This window comes from Anguilla rostrata, chromosome 5 (genome assembly GCF_018555375.3).
Source record: "Anguilla rostrata isolate EN2019 chromosome 5, ASM1855537v3, whole genome shotgun sequence".
NCBI classification, from domain to species: Eukaryota; Metazoa; Chordata; class Actinopteri; order Anguilliformes; family Anguillidae; genus Anguilla; species Anguilla rostrata.
Window position 1 is genome coordinate 49,880,687 of NC_057937.1, and position 26,831 is coordinate 49,907,517.

The following is a 26,831-nucleotide window of genomic DNA, read 5'->3' on the forward strand; positions in this document are numbered from 1 at the left end:
TAAACCAATGCAACAACATTTAATGCCTAGTAAAGCAATCAGGCACATGCCTGAAATCCACAAATCACATAGCGGAATGTCTACAATGATCCTGGTCACCTCTTAGTTTCTTATAGAATCAGTTATTTTAAGCCTTGATAATCAGTTCATTGTCATTTTTTGTTCTGTTGGGTTTAATTTCTAACTGTACTCCTGTTCATATGCATGTACCAACTGCATTCTTTGTGTTTTTATTTTATATTTCCCAAATTTATTTTCTGTATTCTGCCAGGCAATTCACTCTTCTCACATTTAATTGTTCAGTTTGACACTGCTGCCCCCTACTGGCCCACCAATACTCCTTCCACTTGGTGTGGCTGCTGGCATGCATGCACACTTAAGCTTGATTTAACAACCCTCTGGAGCCAGCCTGATCACATTAATCTTAAACTGTTGTGGTTAAACAAAGTTAGCATGCTAATTTTGGTCTGTCTCTCTCAAGCCATAGAAGTAATCATCCCTTAATGAATCCTGAATTAAATTAAATGCCTACCTCCCCACTACTATCTGGCAGCAAATATTTTGCCATTTTAAAAATGAATGCATGTCGGGGTCCCATTTAAATGCACTTTTCAAAACTTCCATATTTTTATTTTAGATTTATTATACTACACCATTCAGTCAAAAATATAAATTCACTGATAAAATGACAGAACAAAGCTGTGAGATTCTACAGAGCTTTTAGACTGTTATCGGTGGAAAGAACAGGTCCTTATTGTGTTTTGACTGCAATATCTTATTGTGGTTGGTACCACTTTATGGAAGTGTTAGCATTTGTGGTTATTATTGAGTGGGATTTATGATACCACTCTATGAAAGTGTTAGCATTTGCAGTTTCGGGTGAATGTGATGCATGATACCACTCTATGAAAGCACTGGCATTTGCGGTTATCATTAAGTGGGATGCTTGCTAACACCGTGGTACCATTTGCAATGTGATGTTTGCTAATGTGTGCCTCCCGCAGGCCCCACAGCCCCAGGCCACGACTTTCCCGGAACACGTCCTCGGGGGGCCCCATCACCACAGTCGGTAGGACTACCAAATGCTGCCAGACTACCATAGAACTAATAATACCTTTCATGTGCAATTGGAGCAATGTTGCACATTTTTATTTATATTTTCCACGTTTTTTGTGCTTGTATCTTGCTGTGTGCTGGTGTGCATTTGTGTGTGTGTGTGTGTGTGTGTGCACATGCATATTTGTGTGTGTGTGTACACATGCGTATGTGTTTGTGCACGTGTGTGTGTGTGGCATGTGCATGCATGTGGCGTGTGCATGTGTGCGTGTGTACGTGTGTGTACGTGTGCGTACACACGTGTGCATCTGCCTGCCTACTTCTCTGCTTGTATGTGTCCAGACAGCACAGGTCATGTGATTGATCTGGTGAAGGACCAGCTGCCTGACCTGAAGCTGACTGCGGAGGACAAACAGAAGAATCTGGAACTCCTGGAGGAGGCGAAGCGAGTGAGCGACCGCTTCCTGTCCCGCCGGGGACGCCGGTCGACCAGCAGCCTATCAGAGTCCCCCACGGGTGAGATCTGAAACCACACTCCTCTCACCCCCCCCCCCCCCCCCCCCCGCTCTACCCTCTGCTTTTCATTTTTCTCTTTGTGTTTATTGGCAAACTGTTGGCATCAGCTGTACAGCCATTGTCACAAAACCACAGGGGGCATTAGCAGGTAATAACTGAATGAATAACTGCTCTCACATGCTCTATAAGTAGTAATTTGTTAATTTCGACATAAAATGGAACGGATAAATACACTTTACTTTCACAGACTTTTTTTGTTACTTTCATTGCGTTTTCATTTTAGGAATGTGGAAACCTGTATAGAAAATACTTTTTTGTGCCTGACATGGGAGCTGTCCATTAACTGCGGCATGTGCTGGAGGGAAACATTCCATCCTCTGTTTGTATTATTGCTTTTGACTTGGTTATCTTGCCTGCACATCGAGTGCTTGTCCTCTGAGGAATTTGTCAGCATCTATATCCTGCTTGCACAGATAGGAGGCCGAGGCCGCTGTTAAATGGTGTGTCACAAGCTTAAGCAGTGGTTCTCATGGCAGAGACTCGCCCTGCAATCCATAATCAAGGTCCCTGACCATACGAGAACTGTAGTGCCACCCTAGGGAGAGTGAGGTTTACACACATTTCAGAGTACACAGAAGCTTGCCTGCAATCTCCGAAAATAAACGGAGAACTTTGCAGCAAAGGGACGGGATTACGACTGAAGTTGGCCTCTGTCACTGGCGATTTGCGAATGCAGCAGAAAATATTAACATGAGGCGTTCTTTACAGGAGGCCTCTCCCCAAACCCAACCCCACTCTCTTCTCCTACCCCGTCCCGAAGCAGCTCCCTGACTGTGCCCCCTCAAACCAGTATGTTCACATTCATCAACAAGACATGCATTACATCTCCATAGCATTCCATTTACCCTTATTCAGTGCATTACATGTATATCTTTGTAAAATATGCTTCATAAGTAATAAGGAATTTAAAAATATTTTAAAAGAGCAGTCACAAGCAAGGTTTTTTGCTATGTTAGTACCTCTACCTGAAAATGAACAGTCGCTCAGCTTTGACTGATTGTTCTGAAAAGACATAGACAAGCACAGACACCTCAGTGCTGGACTAAACTATTCTAATGGGAGGGGTATCTTTGCAGCTGGTCTCTCGCCCATCTCCACGCCTCACCCTTCTCCTGTACCATCCAGAAGCAACTCTTTGACCGTGCCCCCTCAGAGTGGTACGTTCCACCATGGGAAGCCAACACACAATCCTGCAGTTACTGTAATGGAGCAGAAAAACAATTTTCAAAAACATGAGAGGAAACAGTGCACAGTGTCAGAGCTGTGAAAAGCTACGGGTCATCATTCCACTTTGTTTGCACTTTTCAGCTCCGGAGGAACTGGGAGCAAATTACATCAGCCCACCAGCCATTCAAGTAAGATTGCTGTTGCGTCACTGTGGGCTTCCTGTCATTGTTGTAGTACAGCTACATTAGTTCAGACAGCAGCCACACGTCATGTCATTCACAGAGCAGCAAGCGTCAACAGCAAGACAAGGCCAGGCCAAACCCACACAAGACCAGGTTATTCTATCCTTACATAAGTCTCCAGATTTTCAAACAATGCAATAATACATATAAAATAAGTTTAATGGCCTAGAACGACATTATACAAGTTGCAGGCTCCTGGTTGTTTTTTTGAGATCCGGTCCAAATTGTCAGAAAAATGTTAGGTTTTAATGTCGCAACTCGTAACCTATGAGATACCGTTTTAATTTTCCAAGCTTAATTCACTTTTGTCCTCACTGCATGGTGCAGTTATGAAATGATACGTTTCTCCACAATATAGACAGATAATTATGACAAGATTCAAGATCCATATTCACTGTGAAATCATATTGAGTTTGCGAGCTTACGAAGATGGTGAATGCCCCCCAGCCAGTCAGAAAAACTGGTCTGGTCAAGAGCCAGTATAGTCTATACTACCATCCAAATGGTTGTCACTGACTACATTAAGTGTGAGAAGGCATCTGAACTCCCAGTGACATAGCCCGTGAGAAAAACGAATGATGCACACCTGCCATTACGTTATAACATAAGATAACTTAACATAATGACGAGGCCATGTTACGTTATGTTATGTTATGTTATGTTATGTTATGTTATGTTATGTTATGTTATGTTATGTTATGTTATGTTATGTTATGTTATGTTATGTTATGTTATGTTATGTTATGCTGCACTCCATTGAACTCGGGCTAAACCGTAAAGTTAATATAGTCAGGTGTCAGTAGTGCTGTGCTAGTCCCTCTGACTCAACCTTTGCTCCATTGTGTTCGTATTGCAGGTATGTTTGTCTGGACAGCTGGAAGACAACAGCCCACAGGACCAAGAGGTCAGCACTGCTCCCCCTTAATCAGTCATGCATGTATGCATTGTGATAATACAAATGAAATAATAAAGCTCAGGTCACAGGTAATTCTTACTTATCAAAGAGGCGTGATAAAGAAGTTTGGTATAAATGGCCTTTTACTCAAGCCGTAGATTTTCCAGTGTGGGAAAAATAGAGGCAATGTAACCAAAGTGGAACATTAGCCCCAAATATGCAAACTGTTCATTGTCTTAGAATAACAGCGTCAGTGTATTATAGCACGGTAACAGATATATGTTGTCTGTGATTTCCCATGATGCCTCAGAGCCTGAGAAAACTGGCGGACTGTAAGCCCAATGAGAAACGCAAGGTGTCCTCTGGCACGCTGTCACCACGGCGCGTCGTACCGGCGGCTGCCAGAGAGGACACTGGGAAACCGCAGGAGAAAGGGAAATGGGGCCTCGAGGCCAGGGAGGAGGAAGAGGGCCCGGGGCGGGGGACCCAAAAGAGGACTCCCGATGACGAGGCCCCCGCCACGGGGGTGGCCAAGCCCGTGCCCCGCCCCGCCTCCCAGCAGGCCCCCTGCACAGCAGAGATCAGGACCATAGGTGCTTTCCCACCGCTCATGAGAGCCGTGTCCTGGGACACTGTGGGCTCCTTCCCTCCCAGGAATGGGGCGCAGGGTGCTCCCCCAAACAGTGAGGAGGCCCTCTCCTTCTTTGACAAATCCAGCGAGTCCCTGTTCAAGTCCTCGGGGTACAAGGACTTCCCTGTGCAGCCGGTGAAGATGCAGAAACTGGCCAAAATGCGGGAGGTAAGCCCTGACGTGAGTTTTTCTCAGACAAACCTTGTTTTTACTGTAGGTTTTGGTTCTTTTTTGTTGGGGGGTGGTTTAAAGGATTCAGATATAGGGGAGAATGGAAGTGAATGTTACTCTTCTGTGTAGGTCTGTCAAATATTCCCCCACGCTCGTTTTGAAACGCTCTGCCCTCCTTTAGGAGCACAAGCTGATTCGAAACCAAAGCATTGTGGGATCAAAGCTACCGGACCTGAGCGAAACATCTGAACAGGAAAGAGGTAACCCCCTTAGCCTGAGTGGCACTGAGAATGACCCCGTACAGCAGGACAACATGACCATCAGGTGCCCCAATCAGCAGCAGGACCAGGAACAGGGTCACAACATACGACAGCCAACTCCAGGAAGTGGGTTTACGGGGGGGGGGGTGGGGGGGGGGGGATCCTGTTTCCATGGAAGAAAATGTTTCGTGGTATGTACTGGTCCTCCTCCTGTGTTGCATTTCCCAGAAGTTACAGACTGGTTTGATTTGTTTTTTTTTCATTTTGCGATAGGACACAATATACTATATAAAAGGTATTTAATTGTCCTGATTTCCTGTCCTTGATGGTTTGTATTGAGACACAGTGTTCCTGTGCGTGTTCCATTTCATCTTTAGACGTGCAGGAAAGTATGTCTAATTTCTATTTCCTGTCCTACTGCCCTCTCTCTCCGCATGTCCAGGGCCCTCTCCCTGTCCCCCTCTGGCAGCTCCTACAGAAGAAGAAGCCAAAGAAAAGTCAGACGTCATGCCCAACATTTCTGACATAATGCTTCGGAAACTCAAACTGCACAGAGCTGTTCCGGGCAGGTATGACTGTGTGTGCCAGATTCCAGAATGCCTATGTGTATACTAGATTCCAGAATGTCCGTGGGGTAGATCCCAGGATGTTGGAATGACCATGTGTCACATTGACTGTCCAGACTTCATCATTTACTGTATGGAGGGTATTGAAGCCTTTTGGGTATTAGAAAAGGAGTTCCAATCACTAAACTTCAAACTAGTTCTTGGCAATGCTTGCAGAATTTCTGAGCAAACCTTGACTAGCATCTGATCACAGCACAGTTTGTAGGGTAGCAAAAGCCTCCACACTTCAGCACCTGCTCTTCAGAAGTTTCAGAAGTGAGCAGAGACCACAATATATCATCATACATACTCGAGTCTAATGAAGTCCATTGTGTTTACTGTTCCTGTAAGAGACATTATTCATTGCTTCTTTCAAAAGCACCACGGTAACATGATGTGTTTTTCTTCTTCATTGCAGTAGTCCACCTCTCACGGAAAAAGAGATTGAGGTTGGTATCTCATTGAGTTTTGTTAGACGATAATGCTGCAGTACTTAGCTTGTCATCATTATGGACAATGTACATACATTATCTAAGGAATTAAATGTGTTGGGTAAAGGTGTCTGTCAACTGGTTGTTTGGCATATAGTGGTTAAATGGCTTCAGTTATTGACAAGCTCTTTTGGAAACCCTATGCTCACAAGCAGTCTCCCATATCCATCTAATGCCCTCCAGTCATTTCACAGTCTCTGGATCTATAGAGTATGTATAAATGTATAAACCCCCCCAGCCTGTGTTCAACGGTGTAGTTTTCCAGGGGTGTCTCTCCTGGGATCAGGGATTGCTGTCTAGTTTTTATCCAGTGTGACGCTGGGGGTTCTTGATTCTGATCCATTTCCAATGGAGAGGATTCTCTGTCCAGTGCTCCGCAGTCACACTACCAGACCCCACACTTCATCAAGCACATTTTTGTTTTGATTTTTTAATGGATGGATTTATATGGTCTCCTCTGGCTATGCTGCTAATAGGAAATAAAGAATATGAGATGTAGCTGGACTGTAATTTCATGCATACTGGAAAGAAAGATGGGTTGCAATTATAAAAGATCAATTTTATCCTTTTCATGTCCTCCAAAGATGTAATTTGAAACTGGATTATAATAAAATGAGTCAGTTGCTAATGGGGGTTACTTGCTTAAACTGGCCAAGCTAAATAATAATTAGGAAAACATCAAAATGGGTTCAGGGACGGTTCAGTTTAAAGGTGGGATCTTTGTCTCCTGGTCTGTCGTCAATGCTACCAATTCTGCAGATGCTGATAAACTCAGTCCTACCTCTGTTGACGCTTTTCCTTTAAAAGGCCTTCTGTCAAGTCAGTGCTTCCCAGGGTAGTGACTGCATTGTGAAATCTGCAGATAGGCTGTTGGCATCAGGAGTCCCTTCTCAATAACCTTCTTGAAATGTTGCTATAATGACGGTGATTTCTTGAGAACACTGGGTCGACACCCATACCAGATGCCCCTTTGAGAAGTGAGGATGCCTTTGGTTGAGGTCCAGTAAATCTCTGGGGAAAAAGGCACTGATTAACAGATTTATCTGATTTTCCAGGTATTAATGTTCAGGCTGATTGACCCAGTCTAGTGTTGATTTTCAGTCTGGTGATGTCGTGTAGTTTGTGTATCCCAAATGTTCTGGCAGCGTTTACTGTCCAGGTGGAGCTGGAGTTAATGTGCCTGTCCACGCCTACAGAACGCGTTCGTGCAACTGTCTCTGGCCTTCCGGAACGACAACTACACCCTGGAGACTCGCATGCGGCAGGCGGAGCGTGAGCGGAACCTCACCGAGGAGAACACGGAGAAAGAACTGGAAGAGTTCAAAGGCTTCCTTAAGGTCGGCTTGAGCGGCGGCCGGCGATAATGTTCACCCTTTCCCTCAATAACAATAAAGGTGAAGCGACATTTCCCCCAACCCTCAGGGCTGCTGTGTGAGGTCCTAACGGGTTTGTTTGGTGCTGTGACTGCTGTGCCCTGCAGGGCTCTGCGTCGCTGTGGCAGACCTCAGATCAGCGCGATTCCTTCCAGCGCCTCCTAGAGACGGTGGCGGTACTGCACCGCCTGGCCACGCGCCTCTCCAGCCGAGCAGAGATGGTGGGAGCCGTGCGTCAGGTAAGGGGGGGGGGGGATGGCACACTCACGGGCAACCCTGATCTCTGTATTTTAGGTCAGTCTGAGGAACATGGGAAATTCCTGAATAAATGACGTCAATAGTGTGCTCTGAGCTGAAAGAAAACATTGGATTACTCTTTTACACCAAGGCGAAAGGGCGCAAAGATTGGGACATTTGTTTTAAAAGATAGGAAGGGTAATGTTTGCGAAGGGAATTAGCTCAGTGACACATGCCTCAAGGATAATGCTCTAAACCAGATCAGCATAACAAGCAGAAAGGCACTTCATTATCACTAATTCAACAGACTCTGAGGAAAACTCATTCAGATATCAATCCAATGGGAGCGGCTTCTATGTACATGGGTTGCGATCTGTACAGTGTATAGCGTGAGAATTATTGTTTGTAAGGGATACGTGACAGTAGTGATTCATCCTCTTGGGGGAACAGGAGAAGCGTATGAACAAGGCAACGGAGGTGATGATGCAGTATGTGGAGAACCTGAAGAGGACCTATGAGAAGGACCATGCTGAGCTTATGGAGTTTAAGAAGCTGGCCAATCAGAACTCCAACCGTTGCTATGGTGGATCCATGGACACCGGAGGTGATTGCCACCCCCTCGGGCTGTTTCGAGTGCCAGTCTAACTGATACAAACGCCTCTGTGGCTACACTGAAAGACTGGTCTCTCTGGTTCAGTGTTATTTTTGTCAAAAGTACCCTTATACAAGCACACACACTCTACATGCTAAGGTAAATTGTGAACCATGCCTATGCAGAAAGCATGGACAAGAATGTGCTTTCCTCTGAGGAATGTGTTTTCAGCTGAGTTTATGACACCACAGTTTGCAAGTAAGGCTCGCACGGGCATGAGCCAGAGGAAGACGCTTCAGGCACGGCTTAACAGGTGGACTTGCAGGCACCCATTTGTTCAGCAGGGGTCGCTGGTGTGCGATAAGGCACTACCATCCTGGCCGACTGGATGCCAACTGTGCATCGTCCTACAGTTTTACCAGCCACATTTAGTACTGGCACAGTCTGTGGGGCCCAACTGTGGGGCCCGACAGTGCCTTAACAGGAGGATCCCCCACCAGAAGTTATGCAGTTTTCCCCCGTTATGCAGTCATTACCTTAAATCAGAACCAGATGTAGCAAGGCTTATCTACCGAGAAACAAGACTATTAGTTGATATGGATAAAGAGGAGTATCAGTGGTAATGTCTGAGTTAAGCCCCATTAAAGTCTTATGCTCAGGGTTGTTATACAGTAAGCACACATTATGTCTGAGGGAGACGTTATGGCATTATGTCAGTGAAATGACGACAGTGCCCACCCTGACTCTCCTTGTGTGTGTGTTTCAGATGACGGCGTCCCCCGCACATCCAGATCAATGTCAGTGACCCTTGGAAAGGTATGGTGCCTCCTGGGTGCACCCCCCCCAGCAGCCCATAGGTCTGTACCACAAAAAGGCTGGATTTTGTTTTGTCATTGTTTTGACCATTCAACTCTTTTGTCCAGGCCCTGCCTCGAAGGAGAGTCAGCGTCGCCGTGGTTCCCAAATTCAATCTCCTGAACATCCCTGGCCAGAGCCCCCCTAGTGCCTCTGGGCCGCTTCTCCCTGTGCTGGTACACCCTCAGCCACACCTGTCCCATCTCAGCGGTCTGATTACATACCTGGCTGCGGTTGCTCTTACATTCAGATGAGCTTCCTTTGTGTAAAGAGTGCTGTAAACAAAATATGAAAAACCTTTATGTCAAAATGGATCATATTAGTCATTTTGCTCCCACGTGCGCTCTGTCTATCCCAGATACCTAAATGGTGTGATATGGCGGGTTGTTTTTGTCATGGCTGTTAACTGTTGTTCTGTGATTCTCAGTGTGAGGCTAGCAGTGCAAAGGGCAGCACTTCCATAGAACCTGCACAGCAGCCACTGGCTGAGAAGTGAGTACAACCTCAGCGTATTCAACAGAACAGACTCTTTCCATTCACAGCTTCCTCTGGCTAAAATGAAACAAAATGAAATGCTGACGAATGCATGAATGTACACATATACATATACAGTGAGCTCCATGTAATTTTTGGGATGAAGACATATTTTGTTTATTTTTTTGGCTCTGTACTCCACAATTTTAGATTTGTAATCAAACAAAGCACATGTGGTTAAAGTGCACGTTCTCATTTTATTGGAGGGTATTTGTATACATTCTGGTTTTGCCATGTAGAAATTACAGCGATATATATATATATCCATGTGTGTGCGTGTGTGTGCGTGTGTGTGTATGCGTGTACGTGTACGTGTGCAAACACATCAAGGAACATCTTGTGTTATCAAGGAACATCTTGTGCTGCATCTTGTTCTGCACTTAGCTTGTTCATATGACCCCAAGGGAGTGAGCACTAGGAAGTTCCTTAATCGCTGGAAAGCAGGATACATGGAGCCACACAGAGCACTGTACGCACTTACGTAACTCTGACATTATCAACATGCATAAAAATAACTCCCTCGTTCCATGAAACACCAGCTGCGTCTGATTTATGTGGCACACTGAGATCTTATCTCATCGCTCACGCGATGCTGCTTTGACAAAGTCCAGACGTGAGTGCCATTGTGCAGTCTGTTAATAAGGTGCGAGTGAAAGCAAGGGTTCACTGGAGTGTGCGTTGGAAGTCCAAATCCCAGGGTTCCCATAGGACAGACTGAGCGAGCAAGAAAGAGAGAGGATAACATTTACCTAAATGTCTATGCGACAAAATCCAGGAAAATTTTGAAAAGAAAAACTTCCTGCGTTCATAAGGGGAGACAGCGGCCAGGCATGTTCCCGGTCACGCGGACCTGCCTGGTGACCACGGTGCTGCAGCCCCCAAAGGGCCCCTTTCATCATCCTCCATCACGTCCAGTTAAACCAGGGCCATAATAGGATGTTTTGACTGCCAGGACCGCAGCGCTAAAATGCTAACTGTCAGGATTTGAGTGCTAAATGTTCTTTCCTATCTGAAACAATGCAGTGGAAAGAGTGTGGCTGACCAGGAGGGTGAAACATCTACTCCGGCAAAACCTCCCTGTGGCCCTTCAGAGATCAGCTCCGAAGTCAAGGCTAAGATCGAGGAGGACGCCTACAATAAAGGGTGAAGCCAGCGGTGTCTTTCTCCCAACCACTGACTCCAAACAGATGCTACACTCTACTTTAGATACAAAGACATTTAATATGTCTCTAAACAGACAACTAATGGGGTTCCCAAGTGCCGGATCCAGTAATATGCCAATGTTTCAGAAGCAATTTACCCTTGTGAGCACTGATTGTGTGTAGTTGTCCCACAGTATAACTCCTAATAACGAGATGTATTTTAATACGTTGAAATTAGTGAACCATACTGAAGCAAACTTTTGTGATTCTCCTTTGTGTTAAACATGGATACAATTCATATTCAATGTACTTTTTTAAATGCTTGGTAACACTGCAACCATAATACAGGTACCAAGAAGGACTGAAGAAAAGCAAGGAGCTACAGGAGCTGAAGGAGGCAGAGGAGAAAATGGAGGAGAGCCAGGAGGAGCCAGGAGAAAAGGAAGAGAAGGAGGAGAGAGAGAGGAATGAGGCCAAAGAAAAGACACACAACAGGTGATGTTTTTAGCACTGATACAGGCTGCAGCCTGACTCCTACAGCTGATAGTGTTTTTGGATGCTATCAGCTGATGTAGGAATCAGTGGCTGACAGCACATTGTCGCTCTGCCTATTTTGGAGTTAATAAAGCTTGACCCTCTTGTCACTGCAAATCACATTTTGGCTTTTCAGTAACACAGAGTGTTACTGGTACTGCCCAACATATGATTGTTTTAAAGCACAGTTTGTGATTACAGTTATTCCTGCATGATATGGGGTGCTATGACTAGACTGTACTAGTGTAAATACTGGGCAGTATTTAATTTCTGTTTTGTGAAAATACACATCTGGCTGCTGCAAATATGGTCTGAATAAGTGCCGGTTTTGCCTAGATTTTCCCCAGTTCAATTTGTGTCCTACAAATGCTTTTCTACCATGTTCCAGCCCTCCTCTATCTTGCCACTTGGATACTGTACATGTTCTTGATTCAACTGAACTGTATTACCATAGTCGCCTATGTTGACAAATATTTTCAACTATTCTGCTGGTCGGTCCAGAATTAAAAATGAAGTGCTAAGTGCACTTAACAGGATGCTCTTTCTTTTTTGCTTTTACAGCAAGTATGAAAAGCTACTTGATGTCTTCGAGCGGCTGTGTCCGAAGCTCCTCAGACGACACAGGCTGCTCTGGATCGCCATGACCCTGTTTGCGGTCACGTTCTTTCTGGTCAGCGTTTTCACGTACTTTGGGGATCGCGGTAGTGCACTAGGGGATGTGTCCACAGGAAAGGCGATGGGCCCGGCCAAAAAAAAATTCTTCGGGTGGAACATGAGACTTCAACCAAAAAACCCCACACCAGAATAACATGGAGCCCTGCCCCACTCCCTTTTTTTACACATTGAGAACAGCAAAGACTCATCCAAACACAACCATGACCGTCTGCAACTCCAGGACACTGCCCTGAATATATGACTGAATATTATATGTTGCAGTGAAAACTTTGTGATGTTTTTTTTACTGAAGTGCCAAATTATTTGAGAAGAGGATCCCATCCTTATGTATGAAAATGAAAATATTCATATTTAATTGGATGAACACCGTGGTAATTGCCTGTGCTTGCATTTCTGCTCTTCCTATGGGGTGAAGCTGTGGTCTTATCAGGAATTATAAGATGGGTGTAACATAAAATACAATGTTAGACAAATGTGCCTGTGCTCACAAATCGGAGGTCAATGTATGTTTTCTCAGGTTCAGTAAGGAAAAACCCCAAGCAGTAAATCACTGATGTATTTGAGGAGATTTCTTTTTGTCTTTTGTTGAAGTATTTTATATATCATATTTAAGCAGAGACCTCGTTTGAAAGTAATATTGTTAGGATATTCCAACATAGTTCATAAAGTGCAATATTTTTTCTAGATGGTACACCTTTTCTGTTTGTATTTATATTTGGTTTGTTTTTCACAGCACTGATCCCATTAGTCCGGAGGGTTTTATGAATAAAAAAGTGCACTTTAAAAAAAAAAAAAAAAGAAAAGAAAAAAAAGAGCATGAGTCCATTTTCCTTTAATCGTCTTAAACATTTGCACGTGTGCTAACATTGTACGGTGTCCTGTAGTGCCACGTTACTTGAGTCTGGAAATAAAGACACTTCAAAAATCCATCTCATTTATTTGCACCTTGTTTTCAAGTGAATTCTGGGTATACAAAGGAAGGTTTCATATATGCTGAGTGCACTTTTCAGCGCTGCCATTAAGAGCGGTCTTCCTGGAGCAAAGTGAGATGCTAATTGCAGCCGTCACTTTTCTGTCAATCCGCTGCCTTATGATAGATGGTTCAGTCTGCTTTTTCTGTGAAATCACCAACATTACTTTGGACCATTAAGCAAGAATGCCTATGCAGCTGGGACTTTGCCACACTCCACTGTGCTATTGAAGTGTTGTTGTTTTTTTGTTTTTTTTTGGTCTGTTTTGTGAATGTCATGCAATCTGAAGGCAAGCTAAATCAACTGAATTTAATGAGTTGCAGGCAAAATATATGGCCAAAATGACAAGAATATAGAGCCATGAATGGTTGATGTCAAGGTGAGGTTGTTTTGAAATGCATCGGGATACGCTGTGGTTAGGTAACATTTGTTGTTGCTGGCACTCTTGGCCAGCATCCATTACTGTTGAACTTATGCGATTCCCATGGAGATGTCTCCCTGGGATGCAGGAGAGCGGATGCGGCTGTCAGTGCAAAGCAAGAGGAAATGAGGGAGCCTGTGTTCCATAACAACCGTGATATAATGGGGAAAGTGTGGGGGGGCTGTCATGCAAGGCACCGGTGAACCATAGTGAACCTTTACCTTATTTACCCCCACAGTTGGTGGGATGGGGTCCTGACCTAAGAACTGGGTTTGTGAGCCAAACGTTGCAGGTTCAGTTTCCATGTGGAGCACTCTACCTGTGGTATTTAACCTGATTTGCCTTAGTAGATAGTCAATTTGAACGTTCATGGCCATTTAAGTAAGTAAGTGTTTTTAACGTTATTTCCTAATGCAATATTAATGTTTAAATTATATCAGAATGTTCAATATGTATGTCCAGGAAAAGTCACAAAGAGAGAGTCATATGGATTTCATGATGGCAGATTTATTGATTTTCTAGTGAGAATCGTCAAATTGACCACTGTGGTGTTTCTACTATGAACTACTTTTTGCAACTAGCAAATGTAACTAGCCTACCGTAGCTACCACATTTTTTTAACCCCTTCTGTATCGCCCCCTTTTTTTAAACACAAGTCTGAAAATGACATAGCCAAAATAAAATGGTTACTATACTTGAACCCTTTTGACTACTGGCGTAATCCTGGTCTCTTCTGAATGGTAACGCTTGGGAGTTACCGTCAAGAGTTGAATGAAAGTAACAAGCTCAAGCACAGTGGAAGTCGAAGTCTTTTCTTACCTAAAAGATTAAAAGATGTTTTTTTTTATTGAAACAGAAGCTTTTGGGTGTGCCTATTGGGTTTAGAAACACAATGGAGCCACAGCCACCACACTGGACATTTCCTGGTTTGAATTAGATGACAGTCCCACCAAAAGTGAGCATTCTGCATTGTTTTTTCAAAGCCAAGTCCAGACAGGTTTCCAAAAAATCCATTTGGAGACTTCAAAAGCACACTTGGTAACCAAATTGTGGATGTTTAGTGGTGTAAAATACTATATATTTATATTACATGCAAGTTGAAGATGGAGATTAGCTTGATTTCCCCCGCCTGCAGCCCTCCCCCTCCACCCCCCTCTCTTTGCTGTCCCCTTGCCAACTCTGGCAGCAGCAGGTCTGGATGATTGTGGAAAATATCTACATTAGCTGACTAGTTTACTAATCCATTGATTGAGGTCCATTGATCGAAGTTTTCCTCAAATACCCCATCCTCATCAACATTTCAGTCACCTCCCATAATTTCACATGCCTCATTTATTATTCAAAATCAGGTCTACTCCTTAATTATAAGCATACTGAATAATAATAAATACATTTTGAGAATGCATTTAGATGCTTACTGATATAAAATGGGATCTAGTCCTTCATTGCACATGCCCTGTGCAATAGAGTCAAAGCTGTTTTTACTGTTCTCCTCAGACTTTTGATTTCTTCCATAATTTCAAGTCTTCTGTTTTGACTTAGGCATTACTAAATACATTTTGTGGGAAAACAAACCTTTTTAGGCATTAAGCCTCAGGAACTTTTCTTGCAGTGCATAACATCTTCAGCATGAGTACTCAAAAAACTGATTGGAGAATCAAAATGTGTCTTTTCTTGCATGCCTAACAAACTATACACCATTAGAAACCTAAGTTCATCAGCTAAAATGCTTTTCACTTGCCGTTGGCTAGCTGTGTACTGGGAAAAACTTACACTGTCCAGGTCATGTCTTGCTGGTGCATGGTGGGTCCCATTGGTTATACTGAGGGACTACTTAGCCAGTATTCAGTCAGAGAAGCTTGTAAATGGAATCTTGTTTCAGAAAGTCTATCCAAACTGGAGACAACAACATTCATATGTACACAATAAAAAGACAGACTTTTCTATGATTCATGACTGTCTGTGGATTTCCAAAATATATAGGTGAGGACAGCCAAGCTTATGTGACAAAATTAGGAGTTGCTGTCACTAAAACATTGGCATGGTAAAATAGTTTATAGAGATAGAACCGTGAGTTTTAACACTTTCGAACAGTATATTGTGTGACCAGACTGATTGAAAATTTCACCATAAAAAAATGAATGAATGCCAATAACCCCACTCTGGTTCGAATACAGGCTGGTGTGACTTAGGGGTTAAATTAGTGTTAGCTAATAGATAGATAGACCATCTACCTACATACAAACACTTACTAGGTTTACCATGTATACAATAACCCATTATAAATTGTAATCTTACTGTAATCCATTTAACAATATGACAAACACTTTCATTTATCTTTAATTCATGGTGAAGGCAAAATGACTGAATACATGCATATGTGTTTTTTTGAGCTACAGTAGAATGTACGGTATGCGTGTTTGCATGCATGTCTCTCTCTAAATTTAATGACCTTATGGTTCATACAATTATATGCATTATTATTATCAGTTTTACTCATAACAAACACAGTACAGACAAAAACATATATCACCTAAAACACTTTTTCAAGATACAAAAATGCTGTTACTCACAAATGCAAAGCACTGTCTATAACTCCTTAATTAGGCTAAAAGAATTAGGTTAATTAACTAAATCTATGTCTGTCTTTAAAAGAATTTAAATCAAAATGAGGCCAACAAACAATATTGGCTATCTTAGCTGACACAGATTAAACAAGCCCTATACCAAAATGCAATGCTACCCAATGTTTCTTTAATTATTTAATGTAACTTGGACCTGTGGTTTTTCCTTTTATCAGCTATACAGAATGTGGTCATTCAAACTTTGTGTCACATGCAAGTGTGAAATGCCAATCATTTCTAGTGGAAATAATCTGCAATTCAGCTATTACACTTAAAAATTGCCAAAATTACTACAGTATGTTTGAACAATTGTCTGAAAATGGCACTTTTGTATGTTGGAAATGTGTTTTTGTCGAGACATGCATTTACAGTAGCAGTAAAGAGATCACAAACTGTGTTAGTCACAGCTTCATTTTTTGTTTAGGAAATTTTTGTTCCCTAATAAAACAGAACTACTGTAATTTTCCCTTTTTAATGTACCCTCTTCCCCTGTTGCCACTTCCTGCAGCACTCATACTGTGGACCCTCCATGCTCAGAATCCATGCACTTCCTGCTTCTTTTGTTCCTGCCTATTGGCCTTGTCGTCACTTCTGATAGTGGCCATTCTCCTACCCCTGCGTGACCTTTCCATCCTGAGGCGTACTATTTTTTGGTCATCGCAACAAAAACCAGTCGGACACACTCCAGGGCACTTTTTATTTCCAACAGCACATCTCTGACACTTGACAACCATGGAAAAGATTTGCTTCATGTCATGCCTCTTTCTTAGTTTGGCTGTTGTTGTACTGCCTCTTAAATACAGCAAAATCCGAGGTAAGCTTGTTTGTGTGTGTGTGTGTGTGTGTGTGTGCATCACATTTTTAAAGACTTTTTGTAAATGCATTTATTTTTATCCTGCGTGATCTTTATGTTAAATTGAACCTTTCATTTTTTGCAGCAAAGGGAAATATTTAAGATACTAATTTAAATAATAAACTTTAAATTCAACTATATAAATCCATTGTGAATGAATTGGTATTCGTATAAGTTTTTTATTATCAGACTGTCATTATGAATATAAGATATACAGTGTATACACATAACTGATCCATGCCTGTTTTTCTGAAATGAAACAGACTATTTAAATTATGTGAAATACCATTTGTGTGTGGTACTTACATTTTTTATTTTTATTCATCAGTTCACACCATGCCAGTTTTGGGAGTGTTTGAAGTCGCATTCATGCCTGTTCCAAATACGATGTCCTATGGCTTTAATGCATCTCAAGCCAGGGAAGTGTGCGAGTCTCTTAATGTTACCATAGCTTCAAAGAAACAAGTCGAAAAGGCACACCGAAGCGGCCTGCAGACATGCAGGTACATCAGTTATTCACTGATTAGGGAGAAGTGCAGTGTGGGACAACTTGTCCACTTGTCCAGTAATGTATTTCTGTTATACAATATTTTAGTATCACGTGATGGCATAATAAACAAGAAATACGGTGGAAATACCAGTTTTTACTTATATCAAAAGAAACAGCTTCAACACCTCAGTGTTGTAGTACAATAGTAGTTAAAATCTATGTACAATCCCATAGGTTTGGATGGACAGATGAACAAATTGCAGTCATACCTCGAATCAACCCAAGCACGGCATGTGGTCAGAACCGCACTGGACTTATCATTTGGCGAGCATCTGTTACCACACACTTCGACGTCTTTTGCTTCAATTCAACAGGTAATGGACTGTGGCAGTTCTTTTATGATTAAATCAGAATATAGTGATCTGAGATTTTTTAAGACAGCAGACATTCACAACACACAATCTTACTGATGCTGGACTGGAAGTGGTCATGAATAATGGTGGGTTTGCCTGGGTTATTTCAGTAAAATCTTGCATGGACTGCTGTACCAAAAAAAAAAAAAAAAACTTAATTGTATCATTATACTGTCATGTGCATTGGGAGCATATCGATTAGGACAAATAATAAAAGGAAAAGGAAGCCATCACTGTGAAAACTTCCTTAAATATTTTTTTTCAGAGATCCCCTAAGTGGCATGAAAAAGCTGAGAGATAAAAAAAAATCAAAAAAGGATTGCATGAATAAATGATAAATGAGATATAATAGGATCTCTTAATCCAATTTAATATTTGTTTGTGTGGTATGTCCTTGTTTCTTGTAGCCTTAGAGATACATTTGGATGACACCACAAGAGTAGAACAAGCACCTGGAACATCCTCATCCTCTCCCTCAACACCCTTCGTACGACTCCCCCAATCAACACATTGGACTCCGTTTATCTCTCCGTCTCTCTCTCCCTCCATGCCGCCTGCCCGTCCCCACCAGCCTGTTCGCCCTCAGCCCATGAGCAGCACAGAGTCTTCCTTTGGAGGTCTGATTTTCCTCGCCTTCATTAATACTCACACTGTCAATGAAAGCAGCTATTACATTTTCTTATATCTTTTTGTTTGTGTCTTATTATTTCATTCAGAGGTGATGTGACAAATTACACAACTGATGTTTCCTCTGTTGTGTTTAAATGTTCCAGTGGTTCCAGCTGCGGTTATCATAACTGCTGTCACAGTGCTTCTACTGATTGCGTTTGCAGCACTTTGGCGCTACAGAAAGTGAGTGCGTTTCATCTTTTATTAGGATGTAAATCCAGTGATTGTGAGTCACTTAAATGATTTACTTCAGGGCTGCCCAACCCTGTTGCTGGAGATCTACTGTAGGTTTTCATTCCATCCTTAACAAAGCACACAACATTCAACAGCTAGGGATCTCATTGAGCTGCTAATAAGTAAAATCGGGCATGCCAAATTAGGGTCGAGATGAAAACCTAAGATGGTAGATGTCCAGGAATAGGGTTGATAAGCCATGATTTACAGTACTTGGTTCAATTCTTTTTTCACAAACATACCCTTAAGTTTTGAATTAATCTCACTTATTTTCCTGAACAAACCTTCAATACCATATTTACTGTTAAGTCTGTTGATTATGTGCATAGCTATAACTTAAAGTTATGAACTTCCCAACTCATTCCTTTTCAAAAAGATCCAAAAACAGCATCCCACTCTGGAAACGGGAATCGAGGAAAGACTGTACTGAGACAGAGGTGTGGAAAAGCACTTGTGAGAAGAAGATGAACCAGGCAGAGTCTGAGGAAGAGAGGGACAGGAAGAATTCCAACGTCAGCCCAAGTGTGGATCCTGAGACACAGACAGAGTCTGTATAAGAAGCAGCTTCATATGAATTATAATGCATAAAGCATTGCAATTATTTAAATCAATGTAAAATTGTTTAATAATGATGATGATATTAATATCGATACTATTATTAGAATTCCATTTAGCAAATGGCAATTATCAAGCACAAACTAGTAGTGTTTTAGTCTATCCCGTAAGCTTTGTAGCAATGCAGTAAAGATTCAGTACATTTTTTGTAATTTTATAAAACATGTTTTAAATGTAATAATATGTATTTGAACACTCTGAATTGTAAATATTCTATGAAGTAGCCCCTACCTGTACTTTGATATGCTTGTTATAATAGTGCTTTTCACACCAACACAGTGGGCCGGTTCACACTTTTGTATTTCTCATTAAACAGCAGGGTGACTTCATCCTTCACTAGCATGATATTACACAATTGTTAGTCTGCAAGAGTGACAACACACAAGATAAACAACTCATAAATGAATGAATGGCTCTTTTCTTCTGGGACGATCAATCAGATCTAAATAGAAGCAAATGGTTCTTTTCCACCTTTTTTCCAGTCAGATACAGCATGCAACCAGTCAAACATGCAACCAGTCTATTATGACTAAGTGATATGGCAACTATTGCATTGTTAATCGCACTATCAGAGGGATGTGTCTGCATACTCCAGATACAAAATGTCATCCAATATCACAGTTTGAATGGCAAAAGACATCAAAAGCCAATAACTTATGCTCCAAGCACACTAGAGTTATTATTATTATTATTATTATTATTATTATCCATCCATCCATCCATTATCTATATCCGCTTGTCCTGAGCAGGGTCGCCAGGGGTGTTCGAGCCTATCCCAGCATGCATTGGGGGAGAGGCAGGAATACACCCTGGACAGGCCTCCAATCTATCGCAGGGCACACACTCATACACTCATACCTATGGGCAATTTAGGGTCTCCAGTCAGCCTACCAGCATGTTCAAACCCACGACCTTCTTGCTGTGAGGCGACGGTGCTATCCACTGCACCACCGTGCCGCCCTATTTTTATTATTATTATTATTATTATTATTATTATTATTATTATTATTATTATGGCTACTCGGTTATAGGGCACTCCCTCCCTGGTGTAACCTGAAGACCCATCTCTTCAGGAAAAACCTCTCCCCTCCTTCTCTACCCTGATTCCCATTCCCTTTTTCTATATATTCTCCAATCTATTCTGTTTCCCTACCCCAAAAAATGAACCTCCACCTTCCCTTCCACATCTTAATTCCAGTGACAATGGATTATCGATTGCCTGTGTGTTATGGCCCTGCCATTGCGCTCTCATTTATTACTACTTGGAATGTTGATGATTTTCAAATCTATGTCTTTTCTCTGTGCACTAGTTGTAAGTCCCTCTAGAGTGTGCATTGCCATTGGCAATCTTGTTCGCTTATTTGTGTAGAAACAGATACCAAGAAAGAATATTAAATCTCATTTTGGGTTGTTCCTTCATGGCAATAAACTTTGTATTAAAAACATAAAATCCAACATCATTCAGATTCAGGCTATGGGCACTTATGCACTTTTAGATGGATTTGGAGAGAATGGTAGTTTTTCAAACGGGTAGAATTGTTTGGCATATGGCCTTTTTTCAAAGAAACTTTCGTTTTATGTAGGTATATTGAAGGCCAACATTCAACAGATAGCCATGACATTTAAGTATCCCTATACGACTTGCCAGGCAAGCAAAACTTGAGCGTGTGTTTTTGAAGCATAGGTTTCAAGGGTTAAACGCGAAATATCAGCTGTTTGAAACGTCATCTAGCAGCGACAACTTCTAATATACGTAACTAGTGTGTGTTTTGGAAGCAACGTATCTACATTTATTACTCTTATCCAAGCACTATTAATCCGCCTTCTAAAATGTGGAACGCCGAAATAGCGATACAGTTAAATATTTAGTAATGGCACGTATAACCGGTAAGATGAATTTTCTAAACAGAGCGGTAACATTATTGCCTTTCCTCAGCTGAAGCCTCCCACGAAGTTATTTTTCTCAGGCTGAATTCTATGCCAGTTAGCAAGCAAGCTAAGTTTCATGCTGGGATAAAGTGAGTTATCCTCGCTACACTGGCGAATTGGCTAGATAACATACGCTAGCAAGCTACTTAACTGAAATGTGAGTGGTTCTATATGGACACTGCTAGGTACATCTGCTGTGTAGCTAGCTAGCTAGTCTAGTTTAGCTAGCGACATATGGTTGCTTCTGCTCGGCAACGTGTTGTTTTTGGAATTTATACATTTATTTAATTACGAAATTGCAACACGTTTCTTAATACCATTAACTTGATCATATTGTCCTTTAAATCAGCTAACTTTAGTTTTGATTGAACATAACGGTGACTGAAACTAGCTAGCTAGACTAGCTAGCACTAGAAATGTGGAATTTGCAAAGTTAAGTTGCTGGCTGCATACTCATGTTACTTTATGGTTCTCCAGCGTTACTTGTTGAGGTTTCACGTTGAATGCTTTTATTCTCTCAGTGGTTCCTGAGCTGAATTTTATCGGCCCTTCCCCGAGTGAATCCGTCTGAGTGGACAAACAATGGGTCAACAATTCTCCAGTCAAACGCAAACTGTCATTAACCGACTGCCTGAGAAAGTGGTGAAGCATGCGGGGCTTGTGCGCGAGAGCGGCTACCTCACCTACGATGAGTTCTTGGGAAGGGTAGCAGAACTGAACGATGTGTAAGATGGCCACATCCACACGACCTTGCTCTAAAATAATGTAAAATTGCTCTTTACAGTGTTTGTGTTTTTGCATACTTTGGAGTAATTTTTTCTGTATAGGAAAGAAGAAATGTAATTTGTTTGTTGTCACCTGAGTTGGGGGTGATGCTTTGTATGTAAGCAGCAGATGTATAATCTTAAATCTTTAATCCCCAGAACTGCAAAACTAGCTTCTGGACAGCAGAAGCATCTGCTTTTTGAAGTCCAGCCTGGATCTGATTCTTCTGCGCTTTGGAAAGTTGCTGTGAGAGTAGTTTGTACTAAGGTGAGAATTGGAGGCATTGCATCCCTGATTACCCTTATTTAAAATACTACATGCTCACCATCGTAGGTTTTTAGAACTGTCGAGGTAATTTGGATAAGGCCTTTAGTCCAGTGTCATTCTTTTTTGGTTGTTTTTAATGCAAATGATTTAGCAAGTCACTGTGCTTCGTGTTTTTAAATCGCAGATAAACAAAGAGGATGGCATGGTGGAAGCCTCACGCATCATGAATCTCTACCAGTTCATCCAGCTGTACAAGGACATCACCACTCAGGCGGCTGAGGTGCTAGCAGCAGAGGCTGCCACCGAGGGGCCTTCAGGAGAGCTGTCCTCCGTGGCCTCCTGCCAGGCCAGCATGTGGATGGGCAGGTAGCCCCAAATTCATGTGCCTGGAGAAGGAAACCCAGCACACGTGTAACGTTCCTATTCAGGTTCCAGCGGGTGGCGTTCCTTTTTGTAGCAGAACCTCACTTATGGTGGAATGCTGAACTTTCGCTGCATTTGGTTTAGACCTAAGTCAGTGTCAGCTTTTTCTGATAAGAGCCACGTCTTCCTCATTTCTCTTCATTTGTCAGTCATTAAGCATGTGACTGAGGTCTACTTGTTCTGACCACGTGTCTGCAGTATCAACCTGTTGCGTGACCATATCATAACATCCCTTTTTCATGTAGGCAGCTCCAGCTTATGTTGGAAAAACTTGGCTTGATTCAGTGATTTAGGATTTCACAGCCTGATTCCATTTCATGAAATTGAACCATGTATGAATTATGTAAGTGTTACTGGAGCTACCAAATCCTCAGTATCCTTTTAAGAATTAAAAACTTAAAAGTACAGGGCATTGCCGAATTAGTCCTCTTAAATTAGTTCATTAGTAAAGTAGATTTGATGAATTTAACCCCTACGGATTGGTACCGAGTGACAGAAATCACTGCATAATGACTCAATCCTGCATAATTAGAGGTTGTTGGATATGATTTGTACAGTGGTGTGTGTGTGTGTGTGTGTGTGGATGCAGGGTGAAGCAGCTGACAGACGAGGAGGAGTGCTGTATCTGTATGGATGGGAAGGCCGACCTCATCCTGCCCTGCGCTCACAGCTTCTGTCAGAAATGCATCGACAAATGGTGAGTCCTTACTGAACACCTCTGCCATGAATAACTTCTTAAAATTTGGTACTGGCATCAACACTGAAAAGTACAGCTCCTGGGTCTTTCAGTTGGCTTGGATATTTGGTTCTGCTTCTTTGTTTTATTTTCATCACTACTTTAATAATAAACCTATGCAAGCTGTGGTGGAGGGCTTTTCCAAGTGCTTTGGATTGTACCAGTGAAGGTAATGCCTTTTTCCCACAATTTGCATAATTTGTATTTCACTAACATTGTAGATGAGTGACTTCCAATGCAGAATGAGAGTATTCTTCATAGAGAATTGGAAGTGCGCTCAGTAGGCTAGATAATGCTGTAAAGAGGAGGGTCAGATTAGCATAGCCAGAACTGTGTCGTTGAGCTGTTCACAGCAACTACAAAACAGCAGACTCTGGTAGCAGGTATGCCACAAAACTCTACTACTGTACTACTGTATATACTAGAATTTTTAAAACACCAATAAATAAAGTTTCTCTTGTTTAAGTTATTATAATAATAATTATTATTTTTAATGGGAGATGTAGTATTAGTAAGCCTGCAGTCATACACACTTTGTAAAACTATGTTGTTGTTGGAAAAGGCGTTGTTGGGCCAGTAGAGGTCACTGTTCCCTTTCAATGTAACAACATTCCACTGCTGGTCTTTTTGAAAGAATAGTGAATTATAGTTAGTAAGTGAAAGAGTAGGGTGACTCCAGTGACCTGGTTAAATTCTCACAAAAATGACTATCAGCCTAATTACTGCCCACCCTTCATGTGGGAAATCCTTATCCCAGTCAAAGTCTGGTATACAGCAAATGCATTTCTTGTGTCTGAAATGCTTCATAATGGATCTTAATTTCAGCCTAAATGAAACCAGTAAATTATATTATGCAGAATGATCTTTACATTTTATGGGCTTTATTCTGCTTTTATGCTACCTTTCAGCTTAATTGAAAGATTGCTTAATTTTTTTTATTTTTATTTATTTATGATATATTATTACTAACAGGGAGGCAAAAACTTTGAGAAGGTCTTTGGAGTGTAGTGTTGTCTTGTGAATTCACAAGACATCAAGGCTCATGTAACTTTCTGGGGAGCGTTCTTGCTGAGCTCTTTTCTGGTGCGTTTCATTCGTAACGCGCGTCTCCTTTCGGAAACGAGACGGATCGGACGCTAATCGCACGCGCTTGTTTCCGCAGGAGCGATCGCTGCCGCAATTGCCCCATCTGCCGCCTGCAGGTCACCGCGGCCAACGAGTCCTGGGTGATGTCCGATGCCCCCACGGAGGACGACATGGCGAGCTACATCCTCAATCTGGCTGATGAGGCGGGCCACCCACACAGACCATGACCGTCACTCATAGGCCTCAAAGCATTTACTGTTTCAAATGCTAAAGGGGCATCATCCCTGCAGCAAGCATCCCTTGTGTTTCCGTGGCAATACGTTTTGATGGAGTTATTTTTAAGGAGCAAAACCACTTTTTTTTTACTGATTAAACCATTTGGCTCACATAAGGAAATGTCACTGCAATGAAGGAAATCAGTCTATAATTATAAAGTATATCCTAGTATTTATTAATGAAAATGTGATTTTGATTTGAACATTTTTGTTTGAAATGTCACGTATATGAAATGTCACACGCTATTTCAGAACTGTAATATATTAAGCAGCTTTGCCGGTTACAGATTTTAACGACTTAATACACTGATTTATAACAAGTGACCAAATTGCTCAATTTGCTGTAGAGAAGACAGCTTGTCTTTTTGATTTGTAACTGTGATGCTCCCTAGGAGTCAGAGCACTACTGGAAGACTCCTGATTTGGAGTACTCCTTTATAATTATTCTACTGTATTACATAGGCTGCTCAAACTGTCTTTGTTTTATGACTTTGCACTACATTGAATATTAATGGTATTTCAGATGTGAAATGGACAGGTTCTCTTTATGATTTCTGAGCTGACCTTTTGCTTTTATTCGTTGTCCAGAAAAAGAATATAGGATCAGACTTAAGATACAATTATTTCAAAGTGGAGGGGTAAAAATGTCCACACGACAGTAATCCTGCACGTGTGTAAAAGTGTGTGCGCTTGGATGCGAGTGAAACTTCCGCTGTGGTGCTTTCAAAGGCTTGTTGAATCATGTTCAGCTTCAGCCTTGATCTGGGGAAGTTCCAGTGACTGAAACCTGAGCTGATTAAATGGGATTTGCAAATACCAGAGGTGCATGGAAGCTTTATTTAAATTTATTTTTTAAAAACATCTTTTTAAAAAAATGAAAAATAAAAAAAAGACTTTGAAGGCTCGCTGTTGTAAATACACTCCTGATACACGACTGGTCTGGAGAAATGGGGCGTCTGTCCAAGTCCACTGAAATCGATTTGATGCAGTGTAATGCCGGTTCGTCTGAAGGAATGCTGCTCTCGCATGTGATCCTTGCTTTCACTGCGGGATTCTGCAGTAGATGAGGACTGTCAGCCTTTCCACGCATTTTCAGAATCCACATGGTCTTTCATTTTATTCAAGACACTTCGTTAAACTGAGAATTTAAGTAGTTATTGGTTATTGGCTATTTTAAAATCATTTTTGGCTGTTGAAATTAACAGGGTGACAGTCGATGGATAAATTTACACATGGTTTTCATATTGTTCAAATTAATATATAATTTATTTTATTTCTTGCATGTAAAACTGTGTGCTGTGTGTTTTAAATAGGTTACACTGATGTTAGTTTGGTTACTTTAAATACCTATATAAAATGGCTTCACATCAAGTTCATTTAAACTGATTACATCTACTGGATGTTGTCGCACGGAAAGTTGCCTCTTGAATAGAAAATGTATATTTGGGTAATATTTTGTTGTTTTTTTGAAAGGGTCTTTAATAATGACTGTATTTTTTATTTTTTTGAGAATTTCTTAAATAGTTCATCCAAAGCTAATTAACACTTACAAATTTAATTTGCATCTTGTGATTCTTTTGTGTGTGTTTCTGTTTATATATGGTTTTACCAATTTTGATATACCAATATATTCCTGTACATTGTGCAGCCATGTGTATGCAGTATTTCTCTTCTGAATGGAAAGCGTAACATTTTTTTAAAAAGTAATAAAAACACTGGACAAAATTATGCATTATAATGTCAATTTAGTTGAATCGGCAGGGTAACTGAACCCTTGGTCTAATGTGAAAAGCAGTAACAAAGACATGAGTTTGAGTAAAATTTTGTTCAAGCAGTTGATGTGTATGGCCTCTAGGGGGCACAGTTGTCAGGACAGTGAATTTGTCAGTGTTATCTCAGTTTGGGAGTAGACTGGTAGCATGCATCATTGGGATTGTAAACCAATAAAGATAAATTATAAATATGCTCGTTTGATTCTTTTAAATAAAAAATCCTGTAACAAAATGAGTCAGCTACCACCTGCA

The 26,831-nt window shown here is 41.5% G+C and overlaps 2 protein-coding genes across 9 annotated transcripts in view; both read left to right on the plus strand.

The window, feature by feature from the left end:
- mrvi1 (murine retrovirus integration site 1 homolog) overlaps nucleotides 1–12,965 on the plus strand; it is a 40,615-nt gene extending 27,650 nt beyond the window's left edge. For 3 of the 6 annotated variants that reach the window (XM_064336881.1, XM_064336882.1, XM_064336883.1), the window contains exons 24-42: nucleotides 1,005–1,069; nucleotides 1,399–1,572; nucleotides 2,341–2,421; nucleotides 2,709–2,789; nucleotides 2,941–2,987; nucleotides 3,898–3,945; nucleotides 4,247–4,747; nucleotides 4,920–4,998; nucleotides 5,441–5,567; nucleotides 6,022–6,052; nucleotides 7,291–7,431; nucleotides 7,575–7,706; nucleotides 8,155–8,308; nucleotides 9,063–9,112; nucleotides 9,220–9,327; nucleotides 9,579–9,643; nucleotides 10,709–10,828; nucleotides 11,176–11,322; nucleotides 11,923–12,965. In XM_064336881.1, coding sequence (XP_064192951.1) covers nucleotides 1,005–1,069; nucleotides 1,399–1,572; nucleotides 2,341–2,421; nucleotides 2,709–2,789; nucleotides 2,941–2,987; nucleotides 3,898–3,945; nucleotides 4,247–4,747; nucleotides 4,920–4,998; nucleotides 5,441–5,567; nucleotides 6,022–6,052; nucleotides 7,291–7,431; nucleotides 7,575–7,706; nucleotides 8,155–8,308; nucleotides 9,063–9,112; nucleotides 9,220–9,327; nucleotides 9,579–9,643; nucleotides 10,709–10,828; nucleotides 11,176–11,322; nucleotides 11,923–12,169 — 2,398 coding nt within the window. In that variant the 3' untranslated portion in view covers nucleotides 12,170–12,965. The remainder of the gene's footprint in view (nucleotides 1–1,004; nucleotides 1,070–1,398; nucleotides 1,573–2,340; nucleotides 2,422–2,708; nucleotides 2,790–2,940; nucleotides 2,988–3,897; nucleotides 3,946–4,246; nucleotides 4,748–4,919; nucleotides 4,999–5,440; nucleotides 5,568–6,021; nucleotides 6,053–7,290; nucleotides 7,432–7,574; nucleotides 7,707–8,154; nucleotides 8,309–9,062; nucleotides 9,113–9,219; nucleotides 9,328–9,578; nucleotides 9,644–10,708; nucleotides 10,829–11,175; nucleotides 11,323–11,922) is intronic. The other 3 variants (XM_064336884.1, XM_064336886.1, XM_064336885.1) reach the window with 2 other exon arrangements.
- An 8,067-nt stretch (nucleotides 12,966–21,032) lies between these two features.
- rnf141 (ring finger protein 141) lies at nucleotides 21,033–26,770 on the plus strand. 3 transcript variants are annotated; one of them, XM_064336895.1, is made up of 6 exons: nucleotides 21,033–21,213; nucleotides 21,777–21,980; nucleotides 22,179–22,287; nucleotides 22,472–22,653; nucleotides 23,300–23,407; nucleotides 24,609–26,770. In XM_064336895.1, the coding sequence occupies exons 2-6, from the start codon at nucleotides 21,838–21,840 to the stop codon at nucleotides 24,757–24,759; spliced, it is 693 nt and encodes a 230-aa protein (XP_064192965.1). In that variant the 5' UTR covers nucleotides 21,033–21,213; nucleotides 21,777–21,837; the 3' UTR covers nucleotides 24,760–26,770. The 3 variants fall into 3 exon arrangements, with proteins under 3 accessions (XP_064192965.1, XP_064192966.1, XP_064192967.1); XM_064336896.1 differs by having other exon boundaries at nucleotides 21,203–21,344; XM_064336897.1 differs by lacking the exon at nucleotides 21,033–21,213 and adding an exon at nucleotides 21,254–21,412.
- Nucleotides 26,771–26,831: the final 61 nt, after the last annotated feature.

Bases quoted from the DNA above. Each gene is read 5' to 3' on its own strand.
- rnf141 (XM_064336895.1), top strand. From the start codon at position 21,838: ATGGGTCAACAATTCTCCAGTCAAACGCAAACTGTCATTAACCGACTG. The intron at 21,981-22,178 runs GTAAGATGGCCA...TTTAATCCCCAG, and splicing joins GTAGCAGAACTGAACGATGT to AACTGCAAAACTAGCTTCTG. The intron at 22,288-22,471 runs GTGAGAATTGGA...TTTAAATCGCAG, and splicing joins TGAGAGTAGTTTGTACTAAG to ATAAACAAAGAGGATGGCAT.